The sequence below is a fragment of the Ahaetulla prasina genome, chromosome 2 (genome assembly GCF_028640845.1).
Source record: "Ahaetulla prasina isolate Xishuangbanna chromosome 2, ASM2864084v1, whole genome shotgun sequence".
Classification (NCBI taxonomy): Eukaryota; Metazoa; Chordata; class Lepidosauria; order Squamata; family Colubridae; genus Ahaetulla; species Ahaetulla prasina.
Genome location: NC_080540.1, coordinates 290,107,648 through 290,126,520, shown reverse-complemented (window position 1 = coordinate 290,126,520; position 18,873 = coordinate 290,107,648). Strand labels below are relative to the sequence as shown.

The 18,873-nt window shown below is 46.1% G+C and overlaps 1 protein-coding gene across 4 annotated transcripts in view; it reads right to left on the bottom strand.

Moving 5' to 3' along the window:
* DYM (dymeclin) overlaps positions 1–18,873 on the bottom strand; it is a 291,188-nt gene that overhangs the window by 147,870 nt on the left and 124,445 nt on the right. For all 4 annotated transcript variants that reach the window (XM_058170966.1, XM_058170965.1, XM_058170967.1 and 1 more), the window contains 5 exons: positions 16,554–16,736; positions 14,186–14,364; positions 13,069–13,194; positions 3,868–3,981; positions 1,368–1,462 (listed from right to left, as the gene is read on the bottom strand). In XM_058170966.1, the coding sequence (XP_058026949.1) occupies positions 1,368–1,462; positions 3,868–3,981; positions 13,069–13,194; positions 14,186–14,364; positions 16,554–16,736 (697 nt within the window). The remainder of the gene's footprint in view (positions 1–1,367; positions 1,463–3,867; positions 3,982–13,068; positions 13,195–14,185; positions 14,365–16,553; positions 16,737–18,873) is intronic.

The window sequence follows — 18,873 nt, the reverse complement described above, 5'->3', positions numbered from 1 at the left end:
AACAATAGCAGAGAAATAAAATAATAAAAATAAACAATGGAAGTACAATAGTTTAAAAAACATGGGGAGTGGGACTAGAAAGCAGAGGGTGGGGGGAGATGGGGTCAGGTAATTAATCCAGTAGCCATCTCAGTGACATTCTCCCCTATTGGGTCCCTATAGGAGATGACAGGCTGAGCCCGAGGGAGCAGTCAAATGCATCATCAGTCTCGAGTCCCTTTGCACCCACCCATAAGCACTCTAAGTCCAGCCCACCTTGAATTCTGTTGACTCTTATCTATTGCCAACTCACTTTGACTGTTCAGATTCTTGTAGAGCAGGGGTCTCCAACCTTGGTCCCTTTAAGACTTGTGGACTTCAACTCCCAGAGTCCCTCAGCCAGCAAAGCTGGCTGAGGAACTCTGGGAGATGAAGTCCACAAGTCTTAAAGGGACCAAGGTTGGAGACCCCTGTTGTAGAGAGCTTTAGCATATAATAAACTTATATATTCATCTGAACTGCCTGGACTCCTGATTTTCTGCATCTGAAAATCCCCAGGCCAACAAGCAGAGCCAGGTCTCCAAGTCCTTGCAGAAGGATTGGAGGGTAGGGGCAAATCTCACCCGCAGGGGAGGGGGCAGGATGGATACGATAGGATAGATTACCTAGGTTGTTTTTTTTTAATTGTGTAGGTGAGAATTTCGAGATCAAGGACGCAGTGATATTCGAGCAATGGACTAAAGAATCCTGAATGTTTGGGGTTCCATGTTAAGAAGATTAATGGTTCAGGCAATTAATTTAATGTATTAAGTTCTCTGAGTTTGGAGACACAGAGACACCCTTGTATTGGCAAATAGCAACAGCTGCACCATGCAGGTCTAGTGAGGAATTGAATGTGCACAAAATAATTGCGGACACTGCCTGGTCTTCCCGAAGCAGATTTACAGGGAGGGATTTCCTCGGCAGGCAAATCACATGGAGAAAATTCCTCAAAAACAACGAATTTTTAAACATTAAGAAGGGATATTATGCAGCTTCATCAATCCACATAAAATCCTTCATATAATCACAAATAACCACTATTTCAGAACCCTCGCTTCATAGGCATCTGTAACAATTGCACGTATTTCACGTAACTCAATAGTATATTCATTGATTCAATACTGAGTAAGCAGCTCTATTTCCAACACGTTACCTACTCCTTGCTTTTTTTTCAGAGTAAGCAATATTAATGTTTGCCATCCATACCACCCGTAAACATTTACTCTAGACTCCGTGAAGCTGAACAGAACTTCAGGGTCAATATTTAAATTTAGGGATTGGAGGTTCGAGTCTCTTTCCTGAAAACAAAACTTAGCGGAATTATTCTGCACAAGACTTGCATTTACCTGATGATCCTCTGCGCGGCATATTGATGAAGGGAGCGGAACTGTGCGGACATGTTGGCTAGAGCTGCCAAGCAGTTTGTATGAAGGTATTTGTCCTGTTTGAGATGAGACGGGGAAAAACATACACACACACATCAGATTATCCTTCCTGTACAACTGCGAGGCCTGTTGAAAGGAAATAATTCTTTTCTGTTTACTGGAGGCAGAGTTGCCATAAAAACAAGCCCAGGCTGTGTGTTCTGATTTGAGGGTTAAGTAGCACTGATAGCTTAAGTCAGGGGTGTCAAACTCAAGACCCGGAGGCTGGATCCGGCCCACGGGATGCTTAGATCTGGCCCGCGGGACCGCCCTGGAAACAGCGAAGGACCAGCCCACGGTGACTCTGCCAGTGAAAATGGAGCTCGGGAGGAACACATGCAGCCCTTCCGGGCTCCGTTTTCAGCCACGAGGGCCTCCTGCAGCCCTCTCCCAGTGAAAACGGAGCCCACGGCCCTCCTGAGCTCCGTTTTCACTGGCAGAGGGCTGCAGGAGGCCCTCGTGGCTGAAAACGGAGCCTCGATGAGTGATGTCGAGCTTTTATGATCCATTTTTGAAGTCATTAAGTGAACCAATGGTTTGATATGGGCTGGTTTTGCCAAAAACCAAAAGTCGGAGCTGTGGTTAGAATGCAGTATTGCAGGCTAACTCTGCTGACTGCCAGCAGTTCGATCCTGACCGGCTCAAGGATGACTCAGCCTTCTATCCTCCCAAGATCAGTAAAATGAGGGCCCAGATTGTTGGGGGCAATAGGCTGACTCTGTACACTGCTTAGAGAGGCTGTAAAGCACTGTGAAGTGGTATATAAATCTAAGTGCTATTGCTAAATGCGATTTTCCCATAAAACCATTGTAAAATGCGATCACATGACCAGGGATACTGCAAACAATTGTAAGTGTGGGCCATTTGCCAAGTGTCCAAACTGCAGTCAGGGGGTGGGAGGGCAGCCATCAGAACTTTGAATTTGGGTCATAAGTACCCCCCCAAAAATGTTTGTCATAGCATTGAATGGTCGCTAAACGATCAGTTCTTAGTCGAAGTCTACCTATATAGCATAACAAAAATGACCTTGATAAAGTTATGCAAAATATATTTTAGGTCTACAATAACCTGATGACAACTGGAAGTGGCTCAGACAAACACTTCCCTAATTCACTGAACTCTAAGTAGTAGTAGTAGGTAGCAATAGCAGACTTATATACTGCTTTACAGTGCTTTACGGCCCTCTCTAAGCAGTTTACAGAGCCAGCCTATTGCCCCCAACAATCTGGGTCCTCATTTTACCAACATTGGAAGGATGAAAGGCTGAGTCAACCTTGAGCCAATCAGGATCGAACTCCTGGCAGTCTGCTGAATTAGCCTGCAATACTGCACTCTAACCACTGGGCCACTATGGCTCCTAACTGAGGTACAACTCAATCAGACTTAGAATCATAAGGCTGGAAAGGATCACAGAGGTCTTCTAGTCCAACCCCCTGCTCAAGTCAGGAGACCTGATGCCAGCCCAGTCAATGGTTGTCCAGTTTACTCTGTTAATGCTGCACTGCTCCTCGCCATTACAACTCACTCTACCTGTTGCAGGCCCGATGCCGGGTTGCCTAAGATAGCTTTGTGTATTCGATGAGAGGAAAAAAATGAGTTACTAAAGTTTGAGCATTTATATTTTTTTACTCCTTGATCAACTCTGGTGCTTTGGTTACAACTGACATTTCCCATATTTTCTTCCTCGTTTGCATCTATTCCTTCTCTCTAGAGCAGGGGTGTCAAACTCGCGGCGTCACGTGACATATCGGGACTCCCCCCTCCCATGCTAAACTGGGTGGGCATGGCCAGCGCGTGATGCATCTGGCCTGCAGGCAGCAAGTTTGACAGCCCTGCTCTAGAGCAGGGGGCTCCAACCTTGGCAACTTTAAGACTTGTGGACTTCAACTCCCAGAGTTCCTCAGCCAGCAAAACTGTGTTGTGATGTTTTTTTCCTTGAAACTGCCAGGGGTCTCCAACCTTGGCAACTTTAAGACTTGTGAACTTCAACTCCAGAGTTCCTCAGCCAGCAAAGCAAAGCTGGCTGAGGAACTCTGGGAGTTGAAGTCCACAAGTCTTAAAGTTGCCAAGGTTGGAGACCCCTGCTCTAGAGCATGGGTGGGGAACTATGGCCCCTTTATGACCTATGGACTTCAACTCCCAGAATTCCTGAGCCAGCCATTTTAGGAGTTGAAATCCACAGGTCATATAGCCCTCCCAACCCCTGCTCTACAGTAATGCAACACTGGGGTTTCATTTTAGATTTCTTTCCGTCTTAGCTCTTCAAAAAAAGAGAAAACCCCACAGGGTTTTACTGTTTCATGAAGGACAGTAAAAGCCTGCTTCTTTATAGAGTATTAGCTTTTGTTAGGAAGTTTGGTTGCCAGTGCAGGAAAGCGAAATATCTATTCCACTTCAGCTAAATCCCAGCTGCAAAACTTACCCTCGTCCTTGTCATATTGTACTGAATGGTCCTGATTACGACAAGAATCAGAAGACTCCCCAGTGAAATTTCCGTCAGCACCCGTTCTGAGTACCAAGTAATATTTTTCAATATCTGCAAAGAGAGAGAGAGAGAGGAACACAGTGTATTAACCTTGACAAGCGAACGTCATGCTCTCAATTCAGGGTCTATTTCCCAAGGTAGAGAAGTGATGAATGAAACCTCTAGCATGATCTATATTCCAATGTCAAATATTTAAAATAAAAAATAAAATTAAAAAATCACCCTTTTCAAAGACGTTGAGGCCTGACAGCTATAGAAACCTCTCCCACAGGAAAGAATTGTGAAGAAAAGCATGACTATATTGGTTGTTTAACGGAACGATTTGAATAAGAGCGAATGTAATTGTGTTAAACCGTAATTAGAAGGCCAGCCAAAACTGGGCAAAGGCAAACTAACCATGGCTTCCACTTTCCTATTCGGAGTCTAGGGGGATCCCTAAATAGGTCATCTGATTCTGTATCTGTTGTGACCCAGGCCCAAGTAGGTAGTAAAAAACTCAGTCAGTGTAAAAACAAACAAACTTTATTCGAACAGCTGAGAATTACTTCATTCCCAGCCTTGTTCAACTCAAATTAAAGCAAATTCCTCCCAACACAAATTCCTCAGTCCTATCACCAACCTTGGTCCAATTAGGCAAACTGCCAAAGGCCTTTCTTGGCAAAAGTTCAGAAGAAGCCAATATAAAATAAATGGAACAAGACGAAGCTATCAACATTGTTTTCCTGCAAAGCCCAAACGACGTGGCTGGTCTTTTAAGCCTTATGGGTGGGGCCAATCATCTCTTGGCCCTACTCCCAAGTTGTCCTTGTTGCTTTAGCTGCTCTTGCCTTCTGGCAGCTCTTCTCATGCGTGCATTAGGAACAGGCTCCTCCTGTTCCTCTGCCTCACTATTGTCAGTCTCTGGAGGCTCTGGAGTCCGCACCTCACTCCCCGATGGCCCTGGCTCCACCTCAGCCTCCGATGCAGAACCCTCATCTGGGCCTTCCCCAGCCTCCAGGACTGGCCCATGTTCTTCCTCAGCCTCCACACTGTCTGCCTCCGTTGCCAGTTCCGCAGGCTGCTGGCGGACCACAACAGTATCACTGCAGCTAATGGAGAACAAGATTGCTTCTGGAAAACAGTCACACCTTGTTGGGATTCAATTTTTCACTTGTTTCTCCATATCTTTATACCCTCCGGGCACTTAGAAGACCAAGTTTTCTAAAATATCTTTGGCTTGGCCCAAAGAAGCATATCTGAGAATACACTCACCCCTGAGGTGGTATTCAGCCGGTTTCTACCTGTTTCGACGAACCAGTAGTGGAGATCGTGGGTTTGCCCGCCCACCCTCCCCAGCGCTATGTCGTCCTATTTAGCCACGTTTTTGAGGCCGGGTGCATGCGCGGAAGGCACGCGTGCAAGCCAAGCACATGTGCAGAAGGCCGGGAGTATGCATGGAAGGTGCGTACGCGCAGTGAACCAATGGTAACAATATCTGAAACCCACCTCTGCCTCACCCCAAATAGATGATGCCTCCTAATAGCTTCACATAGACATTGAAAAGCAGGAAAGAGAGAAAGGGAGAGAGAGGGAGGGAGGGAGGGAGGAAGAAAGGGGGGAAGAGGGAAGGAAAGAGAGGAGGAAGGAGGGAGGGAGGTTGGGCATGGGAGAGAGGGGGAAGAGGCAGAAAGAGGGATAGAGGGGGAGGGAGGGAGAGAGGGAGGGAAAGAAAGAAAGAGGGAGGGAGGGAGAAAGAGGGAAGGAGAGAAAGAATTGGGAGTGGGAGAGGGGGTGGGAGGGAGAAAGAGGGATAGAGGAGGGAGGGAGGGAGGAAGAGAGAGAGAGGAAAGGCGAAAGGAGGGAGAGAGAGAGATGGAGGGAGAGAAAGGGAAGGAGAGAGGGAGGGAGAAACTCCACCCCTAGGGAGCAAAAAACAGGTCAGCCTAGCTTTCCCGATCGCAATTGGACTCATTCAGGATGGACTGGAAGTATCGTAACACTTGGCTCTCAAATTCTAACTCTTGTAGGTGATCCAAAATAAAACAATTATCTATGGTATCAAACGTCATTAAGAAAGTTAAAAAGCACCAGGAGGAAGACATTCCCTACGTCCAAGTCTTTCGACACAGATCATCAACCAGAGCAGTGTAGGAGGTTTGCGGTCTTTGCCTAGATCTAAATAGATCAGTCCCTGGCCATTTAAGTCAGCAGCCCTTTAATCAGTCAGTGGCCATTCCTCATCAATCAGTTAGAACTGAAGAAGCTTCTTGGATGAGAAGTGAAACGTGTTCAAAGAATTCCTTTTTTTAAAAAAAAACATGAAGTTGCCTTTTGGAAAAAGCACCCTGGGGAGATCCCATAGTGCCTCTAAACCAGGGGTCTCCAACCTTGGTCCCTTTAAGACTTGTGGACTTCAACTCCCAGAGTCCCTCAGCCAGCAAAGCTGAGTGGACTTCAACTCTGGGAGTTGAAGTCCACAAGTCTTAAAGGGACCAAGGTTGGAGACCTCTGCTCTGGGTCTAAGCCTTCTTGACTCTTTGTTGTTGTTGTTAGTTGCGAAGTCGTGTCTGACCCATCACGACCCCATGGACAACATTCCTCCAGGCCATGCACCAATTTAGTGCTGACTGGCTGTTAATTGACCGATTTTTGTGTATGAGCATGGACAATAAATCAGCTTAACTAGAGCTTTACATCAGAGGTGAGATTCACATAATTTACCTATTGTTCTCTCAGCGCCGAAAATGTGAGCGTACGTGCCTTCCGCGCATGCGCCCGACCTCAAAAACGTGCCTAAATAGACAGCATAGACCGGGTGCCATTTTTGCTACCAGTTTACCTGAACCGGTCTGAACTGGCTAAATACCATCTCTGCTTCACATGTGGCCCTGATTCTTTGTGCCTGTTGTGTCTGCGCTCCCCCGAGCCGGGCCCCCTGCCAGAAAGTGACTCGGAAAGTGAGGGGCTGGCTGGCTGAGGAACTCTGGGAGTTGAAGTCCACAAGTCTTAAAGGGACCAAGGTTGGAGACCCCTGCTCTAAACCATTTGTGATCCATTTCATACATGCTTATTTTCTTCCGCTCATTCTCCTTCCTCTGTTGCATCATGGAGCTGACTATTTGCTCATTTCTGCCAGGCTTGCTTGCAAACTTTTGGTACCCACCGCACATCCTTGGATCTCAGGCACCTTTGGGGCTTGTGGGGGCTTCAATTTTCCTGCTATCTCCCCACTTCCTTTTAGCTTCCACAAAGCCTCTCTCGTCCCCAGAGACGCAGAATAATTCCAAGTCCAAAAAGACACCATGATAATAAACAGCCCCGAAGATATATAACCAGCACGTACTGGTATTTGCTTTACGTGCAAGAGTTACAGGAAAATTACTGTAAAAGAAAAGCCAGTTCACTCTCGCATGGTGTGCTTTCGGTTTACTATCAGGCTGTAAATCACCAACAGATTCTGCGTTCATCATTGTCGTGTCCCACTCCTCCGCTGACGGCTGGGTCCGGGAAATCCGAATCAGGCGTGCCTCTGCAGCTCTGCCCAAAGTCCTAGCAAAGTCCTCAGAGCAGGCAGGAGACCAGTAAGTGACTTCAGCAAGATAAGTTTGACTTTTGCCTGACTCAGAGACTGCTAGAAAGCAGATCCTTTATATAGGCCATGGGGTGTGGCTCCATGACTCAGCACTCATTAAGGCCTGCCCCTCCCTTCCCTCTGTAGCCTCCGCCTCTCCAATCTTCTGATGCGAGGGTCACTCCAATCAGCTGTTGTTGGGAGTAAACCCTCCTCAGGCTCACCTGCTGTGGAGGAGGGGGAGGGGTCTAGCTGCTCCGTTTGCCTGGGCATGGAGTCAGGGCTGGGGCCGGGAGATTCTCCTTCTTCTGCAGTTTGTGTGGGCATGGAGCCAGGACTGGGACCGGGAGGCATACATTCCTCCGTGTGCGGGAGCAGGTAAGAAGGCCCCGGCTGCTCTGAGGGCGGGCAAGACACAACAATCATCGAGCACGAGGGTACAAACAGGAATCCTCAACAGTTAAACTCTTAATGGGTGTTTAACTAAACATTTGACTAACTCTTGTTAATCCATCCAGACTGTGTGCTTAACAGATGAACATCAGAAATGTCCTGTTCTCAAGTCTTTTCAAGAAAACCAGACGCTAGACTTCTGAATCACCAGCTCACCATGAGCTAGCCACCTTCTACTTACACACAATGTCTGTGACCTAGCCCTCCCTTCCCTTAAAATATTCGAGGAGAGAAGCAGTGGTGAAATCCAATTTTTTTTTACTACCGGTTCTGTGGGCGTGGCTTGGTGGGTGTGATGTGGCTTGGTGGGCGTGACTTGGTGGGCGTGGTAGGAGAAGGATACTGCAAAATCTCCATTCCCACCCTACTCTAGGAGAAGGATACTGCAAAATCTCCATTCCCTCCCCACTCCCGGGGAAGGATACTGCAAAATCTCCATTCCCACCCCACTCCAGGGGAAGGATACTGCAAAATCGCCATTCCCACCCCACTCCAGGGGAAGGATACTGCAAAATCGCCATTCCCTCCCCACTCCCGGGGAAGGATACTGCAAAATCGCCATTCCCTCCCCACTCCCGGGGAAGGATACTGCAAAATCTCCATTCCCACCCCACTCCAGGGGAAGGATACTGTAAAATCTCCATTCCCTCCCCCCTCTAGGGGAAGGATACTATAAAATCTCCATTCCCTCCCTACTCCAGGGGAAGGATTCTGCAAAATCTCCATTCCCTCCCCACTCTAGGTGAAGGATACTGCAAAATCGCCATTCCCACCCCACTCCAGGGGAAGGATACTGCAAAATCTCCATTCCCACCCCACTCCAGGGGAAGGATACTGTAAAATCTCCATTCCCACCCCTCCAGGGGAAGGATACTGCAAAATCGCCATTCCCTCCCCACTCTAGGTGAAGGATACTGCAAAATCGCCATTCCCTCCCCACTCTAGGTGAAGGATACTGCAAAATCGCCATTCCCACCCCACTCCAGGGGAAGGATACTGCAAAATCTCCATTCCCACCCCACTCCAGGGGAAGGATACTGCAAAATCTCCATTCCCACCCCTCCAGGGGAAGGATACTGCAAAATCGCCATTCCCTCCCCACTCCAGGGGAAGGATACTGCAAAATCGCCATTCCCTCCCCACTCCAGGGGAAGGATACTGCAAAATCGCCATTCCCACCCCACTCCAGGGGAAGGATACTGCAAAATCGCCATTCCCTCCCCACTCCCGGGGAAGGATACTGCAAAATCTCCATTCCCACCCCACTCCAGGGGAAGGATACTGCAAAATCGCCATTCCCACCCCACTCCAGGGGAAGGATACTGCAAAATCGCCATTCCCTCCCCACTCCCGGGGAAGGATACTGCAAAATCGCCATTCCCTCCCCACTCCCGGGGAAGGATACTGCAAAATCTCCATTCCCACCCCACTCCAGGGGAAGGATACTGCAAAATCGCCATTCCCTCCCCACTCCAGGGGAAGGATACTGCAAAATCGCCATTCCCACCCCACTCCAGGGGAAGGATACTGCAAAATCGCCATTCCCACCCCACTCCAGGGGAAGGATACTGCAAAATCGCCATTCCCACCCCACTCCAGGGGAAGGATACTGCAAAATCGCCATTCCCACCCCACTCCAGGGGAAGGATACTGCAAAATCGCCATTCCCTCCCCACTCTAGGTGAAGGATACTGCAAAATCGCCATTCCCTCCCCACTCTAGGTGAAGGATACTGCAAAATCTCCATTCCCACCCTACTCTAGGAGAAGGATACTGCAAAATCTCCATTCCCTCCCCACTCCCGGGGAAGGATACTGCAAAATCTCCAGTCCCACCCCTCCAGGGGAAGGATACTGCAAAATCTCCATTCCCACCCCACTCCAGGGGAAGGATACTGCAAAATCGCCATTCCCACCCCACTCCAGGGGAAGGATACTGTAAAATCGCCATTCCCACCCCACTCCAGGGGAAGGATACTGTAAAATCTCCATTCCCTCCCCACTCTAGGGGAAGGATACTATAAAATCTCCATTCCCTCCCTACTCCAGGGGAAGGATTCTGCAAAATCTCCATTCCCTCCCCACTCTTGGGGGAAGGATATTGCAAAATCTCCACTCCTGCTACACTCTGGGACCAGCCAGAGGTGGTATTTGCCGGTTCTCCGAACTACTCAAAATTCCCGCTACCGGTTCTCCAGAACCTGTCAGAAGCTGCTGGATTTCACCCCTGGAGGGAAGAAGGTAGCATTTGCTTTTCAACTCAGTTAAAGTGGTTCTGGAAAGGTAAGCAAAGGAGGAAGAGTTGATAATCTTATGGAAGATGGGATAATTATATTAGCGTGTTTCCTTGAAAGTAAGACCCAACTGGAAAATAAGCCCTAGCATGATTTTTTTCAGGATGCTCATAATATTAGTCCAACCCTCCCACCCCCCAAATAAGCCCCAGTTAAGATCGTCAGCCAGACAGGATGCATTTAGTACAGTATTTTCCCCGAAAACAAGACCTAACTGGAGAATAAGCCCTAATGCGTCTTTTGGAGCAAAAATTAATCTAAGACCCGGTTTTATTTTCACGGAAACCTGGTAACGTTCATCTCAGATCATCCACGTGCTTTTAAGGATGAGTGCTATTTTTACTCAGCAACTATCAATTGCTAAAGTACAGGTAGTCCTCGAGGTACAACAGTTCTTTTAGTGACTGTTCAAAATTACAAGTGACTGCTGACCCTTTTTCATGGTTACGACCACTGCACCACCCCCATGGTCATGTGACCCCCTTTTGCAACCTTCTGACAAGCAAAGTCAATGGGGAAATCAAGATTCGCTTAACAACCCTGCTACCAACTTAACAACTGCAGCGATTCACCTACCAGCTGTGGCAGGAAAGGACATAAAACGGGGCAAAACTTACTTAATGCCTGTCTTGCTTAGCAATGGAAATGTTGGGCTCAAATTGTTGTTGTAAATCAAGGATTACCCATAATCAGTGCTTTGTGAAATGGTACCTACCAAAATTAATCTAACGACTCAATCAATAAATGGGGGTTGTTTAATCCACAAGAGGAAAATACATTCAAGGACTCTTAACAGGCAACAAAATAGAAGGACGTGCAACAAAGGGGAGAATGGAAAAAATCCAGCCTGAATAATGCCCCTGGCTGGGGCATTCTGGGAATTGAAGTCCTCCAGGCTTAAAGTTGCCAAGGTTGGAGACCCCTGGATTATTTTATTTTATTTTTCCTCTTTTTGACCACAGGACAAAAGCCGAGTCTGTCCAAAGTTGCTTAAAATAAACAAAGCAGCTTCTGGAGAGCCCTCACTTATCCCTAGCTCCTTTTTTTTGAATTCCTTCTTTTTTTGTGTTTTCCACACAAAAAAAGAAGGAATTGAAAAAAAGGAGCTCGGAGACGTATACCAAATTTCATCCCAATATAGTTCTGCTCATCTGCATAATGTTTATTCTTTATTCTTCCTTTAAAACAGGTACGATGTTGAAACTTCTGGTCATTTTTCTATTCGTTCCCACTGCGAAAAGCACCTAAGCAAAACGTTAACAGAGAATCCTACTGTCTGTCCAATTGTTCCATCTATAAATTCTCATGTCTGTTTGATTATTTGCAGCCTTCTGTTGGGTGAAAAGTTGCATCACTGGGCAATCCTTTCAGATGAACCAATGAACCTCAAATGGGCCAATTTACAGACTGCATCCAAAATCCAGGTCCCATGACTCCCAAGAGGATTGAAATGTGGCAAAGGAGTGGCTCTTTCAGTGCTGCTACATCATGTGATCATCTTGTCCAACACTCCCTGTCAGCTTCCTACAAGGAAATTCTATGGGGAAGCCGTCAGGAAGTCGAAGGTCACTCTCGCTGCTTTTTTTGCCTGCCTGTGGTTGTTCTGTTTCTCTGCTTAAGTAAGGAAATATTTCTGAAACAATGACCCACGGGGTCACAGATTGTCTAGTTAAACAATAAAAGCAGAATACATGGCTAGAATATAGCAATAGCACTTAGACTTATATGCCGCTTCACAGTGCTTTACAGCCCTCTCTATGAAGTTTACAGAGTCAGCCTCTTGCCCCCAACAATCTGGGTCCTCATTTTACCGACTTCAGAAGGATGGAAGGCTGAGTCAACCTTGAGCCGATCAGGACTGAACTCCTGACAGTCGGCAGAATTAGCTTGCAACATTGCATTCTAACCACTGCGCCACCACGGCTCTATATATAAGGACTACGATATTGGTTCCATAAATCCAAAGGTTTTATAATCAGTAAGATATTTTTTTAATTACTCTGGATATTGATTGTTTCCTGATTGCTTATTTGTAGCCTATGACTATCATTAAGTGTTGTATCATTAGGTGTTAAATTTGAACCCTATGACTATTATTAAGTGTTGCAAGTGTTGTACCTTGATGAAGGTATCTTTTCTTTCATGTACACTGAGAGCATATGCACCAAGACAAATTCCTTGTGTGTCCAATCACACTTGGCCAATGAAAAATTCTATTCTATTCTATTCTATTCTATTCTATTTTATTCTATTCTATTCTAGTGTTATTAATTTCCATTTTTTCCCCCTTAGCAATATTGTTATATAATTATTTGGATGGTATTCTTAGCATTCTACATTTTCAGTTTTATTTCAAAATAAAATACAAAGTGACACATAAAGAGAGGGATAATGCTCTCCAATTTCACCTCAACAAGGTTTTCAACAATCCAAATATAACACGACAGTCTTGCATTTAGTAAGTGATGCAAAGTTGCCTTTGAAATCAAAATAATGTAAGCTGGTCATGACTAATTTTTCAGCGGAATAGTCAACTTTGCATCGTTGCATTTGCAACTGCAGTCACAATATAGCCTAGGGCAAAAAAACCTTGCAAAATTCTTTACTTTCAATATGTTTTTAATTAATGCTGCTTAAAAGTAGTGAGTATATCCGAAAAGTATTTGGAATAAAAGCTGCAAGAGGAAAAGTAAATGAGGACCCATTAAAAAAAATGCTGTACTGAGAAAATAGACATCCAACTCATGCATAAAAATTTGCATTTGTCTTCATTAAGAAAGACATTTGCTCATTATTTTGTATTCAATTAATCATGCGTGCCTTCTGAATATGCACAACTTACAACTTCATGAATGGATTGATTGAAGCTGTCATCTTCAGTAAGGATTAACAAAATTATCAGTGCCATATAAACGTGATGTGAATTCCTTTCTTCAACATGATAAAGAATCTCAAGAATTGGCAAAACCTCAAGAAGGAAAACAAAATAGAGATAAATGCAAATTAATATTAGGATGCCTGAAACAAAAAAAATCCAAGCTTTAATATTCTCCTGATTTTACCTAAAAACTTTGCCAGCTTGGTCTAATGGTTAAGGCGCCAGGCTAGAAACCAGGTGACTGGGAGTTCTAGTCCCGCCTTAGGGATGAAAAGTAGCTGGGTGACTTTTGGCCAATCACCAGGTGATGGTCTTGATTCCCCGCCTCCCCCAAGTCATAACCCAACTCCTTAACCACTGAACATACCCAGCATCCTCTAAAATCCCCACCTACCCTAAAGTCCATTAGCTGCCGCTGTTAGAATACCTACAATCACTTCATTCAGATGTTCAGGGAAGCAGCTATACCAGTGATGGATAACCTTTTTGGTGCCGAGTTCCCAAAGTGCGCACGCATGAGCGCAAATACACATGCGCGTGCCTGAACCCCCAAAATGCAATGTGAGCAACCCCCGCGCATGCGCCCTGCCCCTGTGCATGCACATGCATCCCCCCGCACATGCACGTGCATTCCCACGCATTCACTCTCCCTGAGCATGCATGCCCACCCACCCCCGCGCCCCGTTTTGGCTTCCAGGTTGGTGCAGGAGGCCTTCCAGGCCCAAAATGGGGCATTGGGGGTGCGCACGAACCCCCAAAATGCAATGCAAGCACCATATGAGCACACGCGTCCCCCGCATGCGTGGCAGAGACCCGAAGACCAGCTGGCTGGCGGGAGGCGTGCACGCATGCACGATGGAGCTGGGCTGGGGCGAAGGCTGGCGTACCCGAAGGCTGGCGTACCCACAGGGGGCTCTGCGTGCCACCTGTGCCATAGGTTCGCCACCACGGAGCTATACTCTCCAGCGTCTGGTTCTCTCAGCAATCCAAGAAACCAACATTTCACAAGTGAGATTTCCTATTCCATTTTTTATTTTTATTTTTGTACTTGATTAGTTGCACGCAGGACAAAAATATTTACCAGGTTTTCCATATCTGTCCGGGCCAACATGTATGTTCGAACATTGCTGTTCTGGTGCAAAAGAGTATACAAAAGGAGGGTAGCATGGTCAGAGTTCTGCTGCTCGCATAACGTGGTGTACAAACTATTAAAATTGATCTGGAAAGCGTGAGGAGTTGGCGAGGACAAAGCTGTGCTATCTGGAAGGAAAAACAAACAGCATCAAATATAACCGTGACTCATTTTTTTCGACCTTTCTTCCCATCTGGTCCCAACTGAACAAAGTTAGCCTTCATGGTGTGACTCGGTAGCCTTCAAACCGCAAACCAACAGGCTTCGGCCTTGCCCTTTCCAGAGACTCTGTCCATCACCATAGGGAGATATTTCTTATTTATTGGCTCTGCCGTTCATAGGAGAGACTGATATGAATACAAATCGCTTTACGTCAACAGATGGAAGAGTGATTTAAAATACAGAATCTAATCGGTGTTCATCCTATAACCTTCTAAACGGCCAAGAACTGGGAATCTCCCGGTGAAGTTTTACAAGCAGGACTGCCCAGTTTCTGTTATGTCTGATTGACGGCTATCGAAGAGTAGAACTGATAATGCTGATTAGCTGGAACGGCTGATCCAATTTAGAGAAGGCAGCTTGCAACTAGAAAGGCCAATGATCTGATTCAGGCCAGGGAGGAACTGCGCTGTTATCTCTTTGCAAGGATATCTTCTCGACTCCCTTAGTTGCGAAACTAAAATGCACACACACCGAGAGGGCACCGATAGGAGGAATAAAAGTTGGTGGGAGGAAGAGTTCCTGCAATAAATGAGCCTCCTCTGAAAACTGCCTCCTGTTCAAGAATTTCCTACCAGCAGAGCTGAGTTCCTATTGTGATATCCAGACAGAGAGAAAACAAAATTAAAAGGGGAAAGGAATTTATGGGGAAAATGAACATGGGAAGATGTCATTTCCAAACCATCAACGCTTCCTAGAATATGTTCACTCGCCATCATAGTTTACAAGCAAGGTTTGAGTTTGAACACCACAGAAACTTAAAATGGACCTTTGGCCATTTACCCAAGAGAAGTCATTTTCACATAGATCAGTGAGAGTTGTTCTAAAACAGGGGTGTCAAACTCAAGGCCCACAGGGGGCTTAGATCTGGCCCACAGGACTGCCCTGGAAACAGTGAAGGACCGGCCCGCAGTGCCTCTGCCAGAAAAAATGGAACTCAGAGGACTGTGCATGGCGCTCCTGGGCTCCGTTTTCAGCCGTGAGGGCCTCCTGCATCCCTCTGCCAGCAAAAACAGAACCTGGGGAAGCTGTATAAGCCCCCCCACCACTGGCTCCATTTTCGGCTGCGATGGCCTCCTGCAGCCCTCTGCCAGTAAAAACAGGGAGTGCCCACCCCCACCCCTGGCTCTTTTTTCACTGGCAGAGGGCTGCAGGAGGCTGTAGCGGCCGAAAACGGAGCCTCAATGAGTGATGTCAAGCTGGCCACGCTCATCCAATCCACGCCCACCCTGGTCACACACACACACCGTCTCTCCCGCCTCCCCGAGGTCAAACACAACCCTGATGGGGCCCTTAATGAAACTGAGTTTGGTACCCCTGCTCTAAAACGTTTGTAGCATGCTGCTAAATCATTCTCTTTCAATTTTGCATATAACACATTTCTCTGTATATATTTCCAGTATATGTCTTCTGCCGCAATTATCCCCACAATGAGATTTAATTTTTAAAAAATAGTAACCTTTTTTCCTTGAAAAGCAATCTTAAAAGTACACTGTGGTTAAACTGGGCAAATTTATATGCGTACCATTAAAGGAGAACATAGGTAGCAATCCACTTATGACCAAAATTGAACTCAAAATTTCTGTTGCTAAGCAAGACAATTGTTAAGTGAGTTTTGTCCCATTTTACAACCTTTCTTGCCACAGTTGTTAAATGAATCACTGCAGCTGTTAAGCTAGTAACACGGTTGTTAAATATATCTGGCTTTCCCTTTAATTTTGCAGGTCAGAGGATCACAAAAGGTAGGCCCCATGAACATTGTAAGTCACTTTTTTCCCCAATGCTGTTGTAACTTTGAATGGTCATTAAACAAACAAACAAACACTAAACAAACTGTTGTAAGTCAAAGACTACCTGTATGTAGCTCAGGGTTGAAACGAGAGGTCCCTGGTGCTCTCTGAGCTTGGCTGTTTTCTTGCAGATGTTTCCTTACCCAAACTAGGTAACATCATCAGTGGCAGAGCCAAAGGTGCTTTTTCAAGGTGCTTTTTCTTTGAAGACGTTTGAAGAAGCTGAAGAAGCTTCTTGGATGAGAAGCGAAGCGTCTTCAAAGAGAAAGCAGGAAATTTCCACAGGAAATTGGCACTTTTAAACATACCTTGTGTGTTCTTGAAGGACACAACGGATTGCTTATAAGGGTTGGGTGTATCTGCAGCATCCGTCAGATTTACTAAGACGAGCAGCAACAACAGACTTTGATTAGCAAGAGGTGATGACTCTTCCTGTTGAGAAGCTCGCTTGCTTCCTGCACCTCCTAGTGTAAAGACTGACCAGAGGCCAGCTAAATGAAGAGAGAGAGAAAAAATATCGGTTTTACACTCCTCAAATTAACTTACTTTAACATTTGAATGACATTTAAACTTAAATGTAATTTTCTAAAAATTAAGAACTGGTAAAATTTAAAAAAAAAACACAACTTCTTGGAAGCAGCCACCAGCAAACTTGTTTGGTATTATTGTCAAAATTACATGGATGAGTCTAAGTAGTCACCAGGAATAAAGCTAAACTCAAAGAAAACCTGTTCTATACAAGGTGAGACTAAACGTATCACCTTTCTAATATGGATTACTGATCAGTAATAACCAAGAGTCAATATGAAATTCACTTGAACATTGGGAGCATATGAATATATTAAATAAGTAATTAAGTAGGCATGTAATCTACTGTTGTGACCCAGGCCCAAGTAGGTAGTAATAAACTTATTCCGTAGGGAAAAAAAACTTTATTCAAACAGCTGGGAATTACTTCATTCCCAGCGTCATTCAACTCAAAGTAAAACAAATGCCTCCCAACACAAATTCCTCAGTCCCATCGCAAACCTTAGTCCAATTAGGCAAACTGCCAAAGGCCCTTCCTGGCAAATATCCAGAAGCCACAAAAACAAAGACGGATACAAAGCAGAAGACGCAGCTACCAACATTGTTTTCCGGCAAAGCCCAAATGCCATTGCTGGTCTGTTTTAAGCCTTATGGGAGGGGCCAATCATCTCTTGGCCCTACTCCCGAGTTGTCCTCTCTGCTTGAGCTGCTCTTGCCTTCTAGCAGCTCTTCTCATGCGTGCATTAAGAACAGGCTTCTCCTGTTCCTCTGCCTCACTACTATCAGTCTCTGGAGGCTCTGGAGTCCGCACCTCAGTCCCCGATGGGCCTGGCCTCACCTCAGCCTCATCGCTGTCCGAGTCCGTTGCCAGCTCCGCAGGCTGTTGACGGACCACAACACCTATATCCACAAGAAAGTCATTGTATTATGTGAGAATACTATACCTGTAACTTTTAAGCTTTTATTTGGGGGGGGGGGACCAGAGATGGTATTCAGCCAGTTCGTATTGGTTTAGGCAAACCAGTAGCAGAGATTGTGGGTGGGACCCCACCCTACCCACTCTCCCTGGTGCTATGCCGTCCTATTTAGGCATGTTTTGAGGCTGGGCGCATGCGTGGAAGGCACGTGTGTGCATGAAGCGAGCGTACGCGCGGCGAACCAGTGGTAACAAAATGTGAAACCCACCGCTGGGGAGGACCTCAGTTCCAAAGCTGACCAAACGGAAGACCTCCAAATTAAATGCCAAATATTGCTTGAATGCATGGCATATACAAGACATAGCACAGTTATAAGCTCACCGCTGCCCCTTAAATTAAGACTCTCAATTTCAGACGGCAGATTTGGAAATGGAGAAAGGGGTCTATCATTTATAAGGCCAGGGATGAACATAAAGACAACTCTCTGGATGATGCCATGATTGCAGTGTAGATTGTAAAGCCACATCATCATATCTTATCAGAAGCCAAGGCACACCGCTGTTTTCAGTAACTTCACGGTATATTAAACATATTGGTCAGCCTATCGATTACATGTTTTTTTCCTGATGTGCAGAAAAGCAAGTCATGTTTTATGAAAGGCAGTAACAGAAACGGAGCGGGAAGGGATCTTGGTGGTCATCTAGCCCAACCCTCCTGCTTATGCAGGAGACCTATACCTTTCCAGACAAATGGTTGTCCAGTCTCTTCTTAAAAGCCTCCAGTGATGGGGCACCCACAACCTCTGAAGGCAAGCTAGTCCACTGGTGGATTGTTCTCACTGCTAGGAATTTTCTCCTTAGTTCTAGGTTGCTTCTCTACGGTGGTTCCCCCACCATAGAGTCTCCTCTGAGCACGGCGTCCTTTTTCCTCTGCTGACTGGAAGTCGGTTCCTCCACCATAGAGTCTCCTCCTAGCATGGTGTTCTTTTTCCTCTGCCGACTGGAAGTCGGTTCCTCCACCATGGAGTTTCCTCCTAGCGCGGCATCTTTTTTCCTCTACCTGTCCTAGCCGAAAGCCCTATCAATTGTGGAGCCGACTAGCAACAGGGAGCTGCAGCAGAGGGATGAAAGAGCCACATGCGGCTCCAGAGCCCCGGGTTGCTGATCCGTGCACTAGACTATGC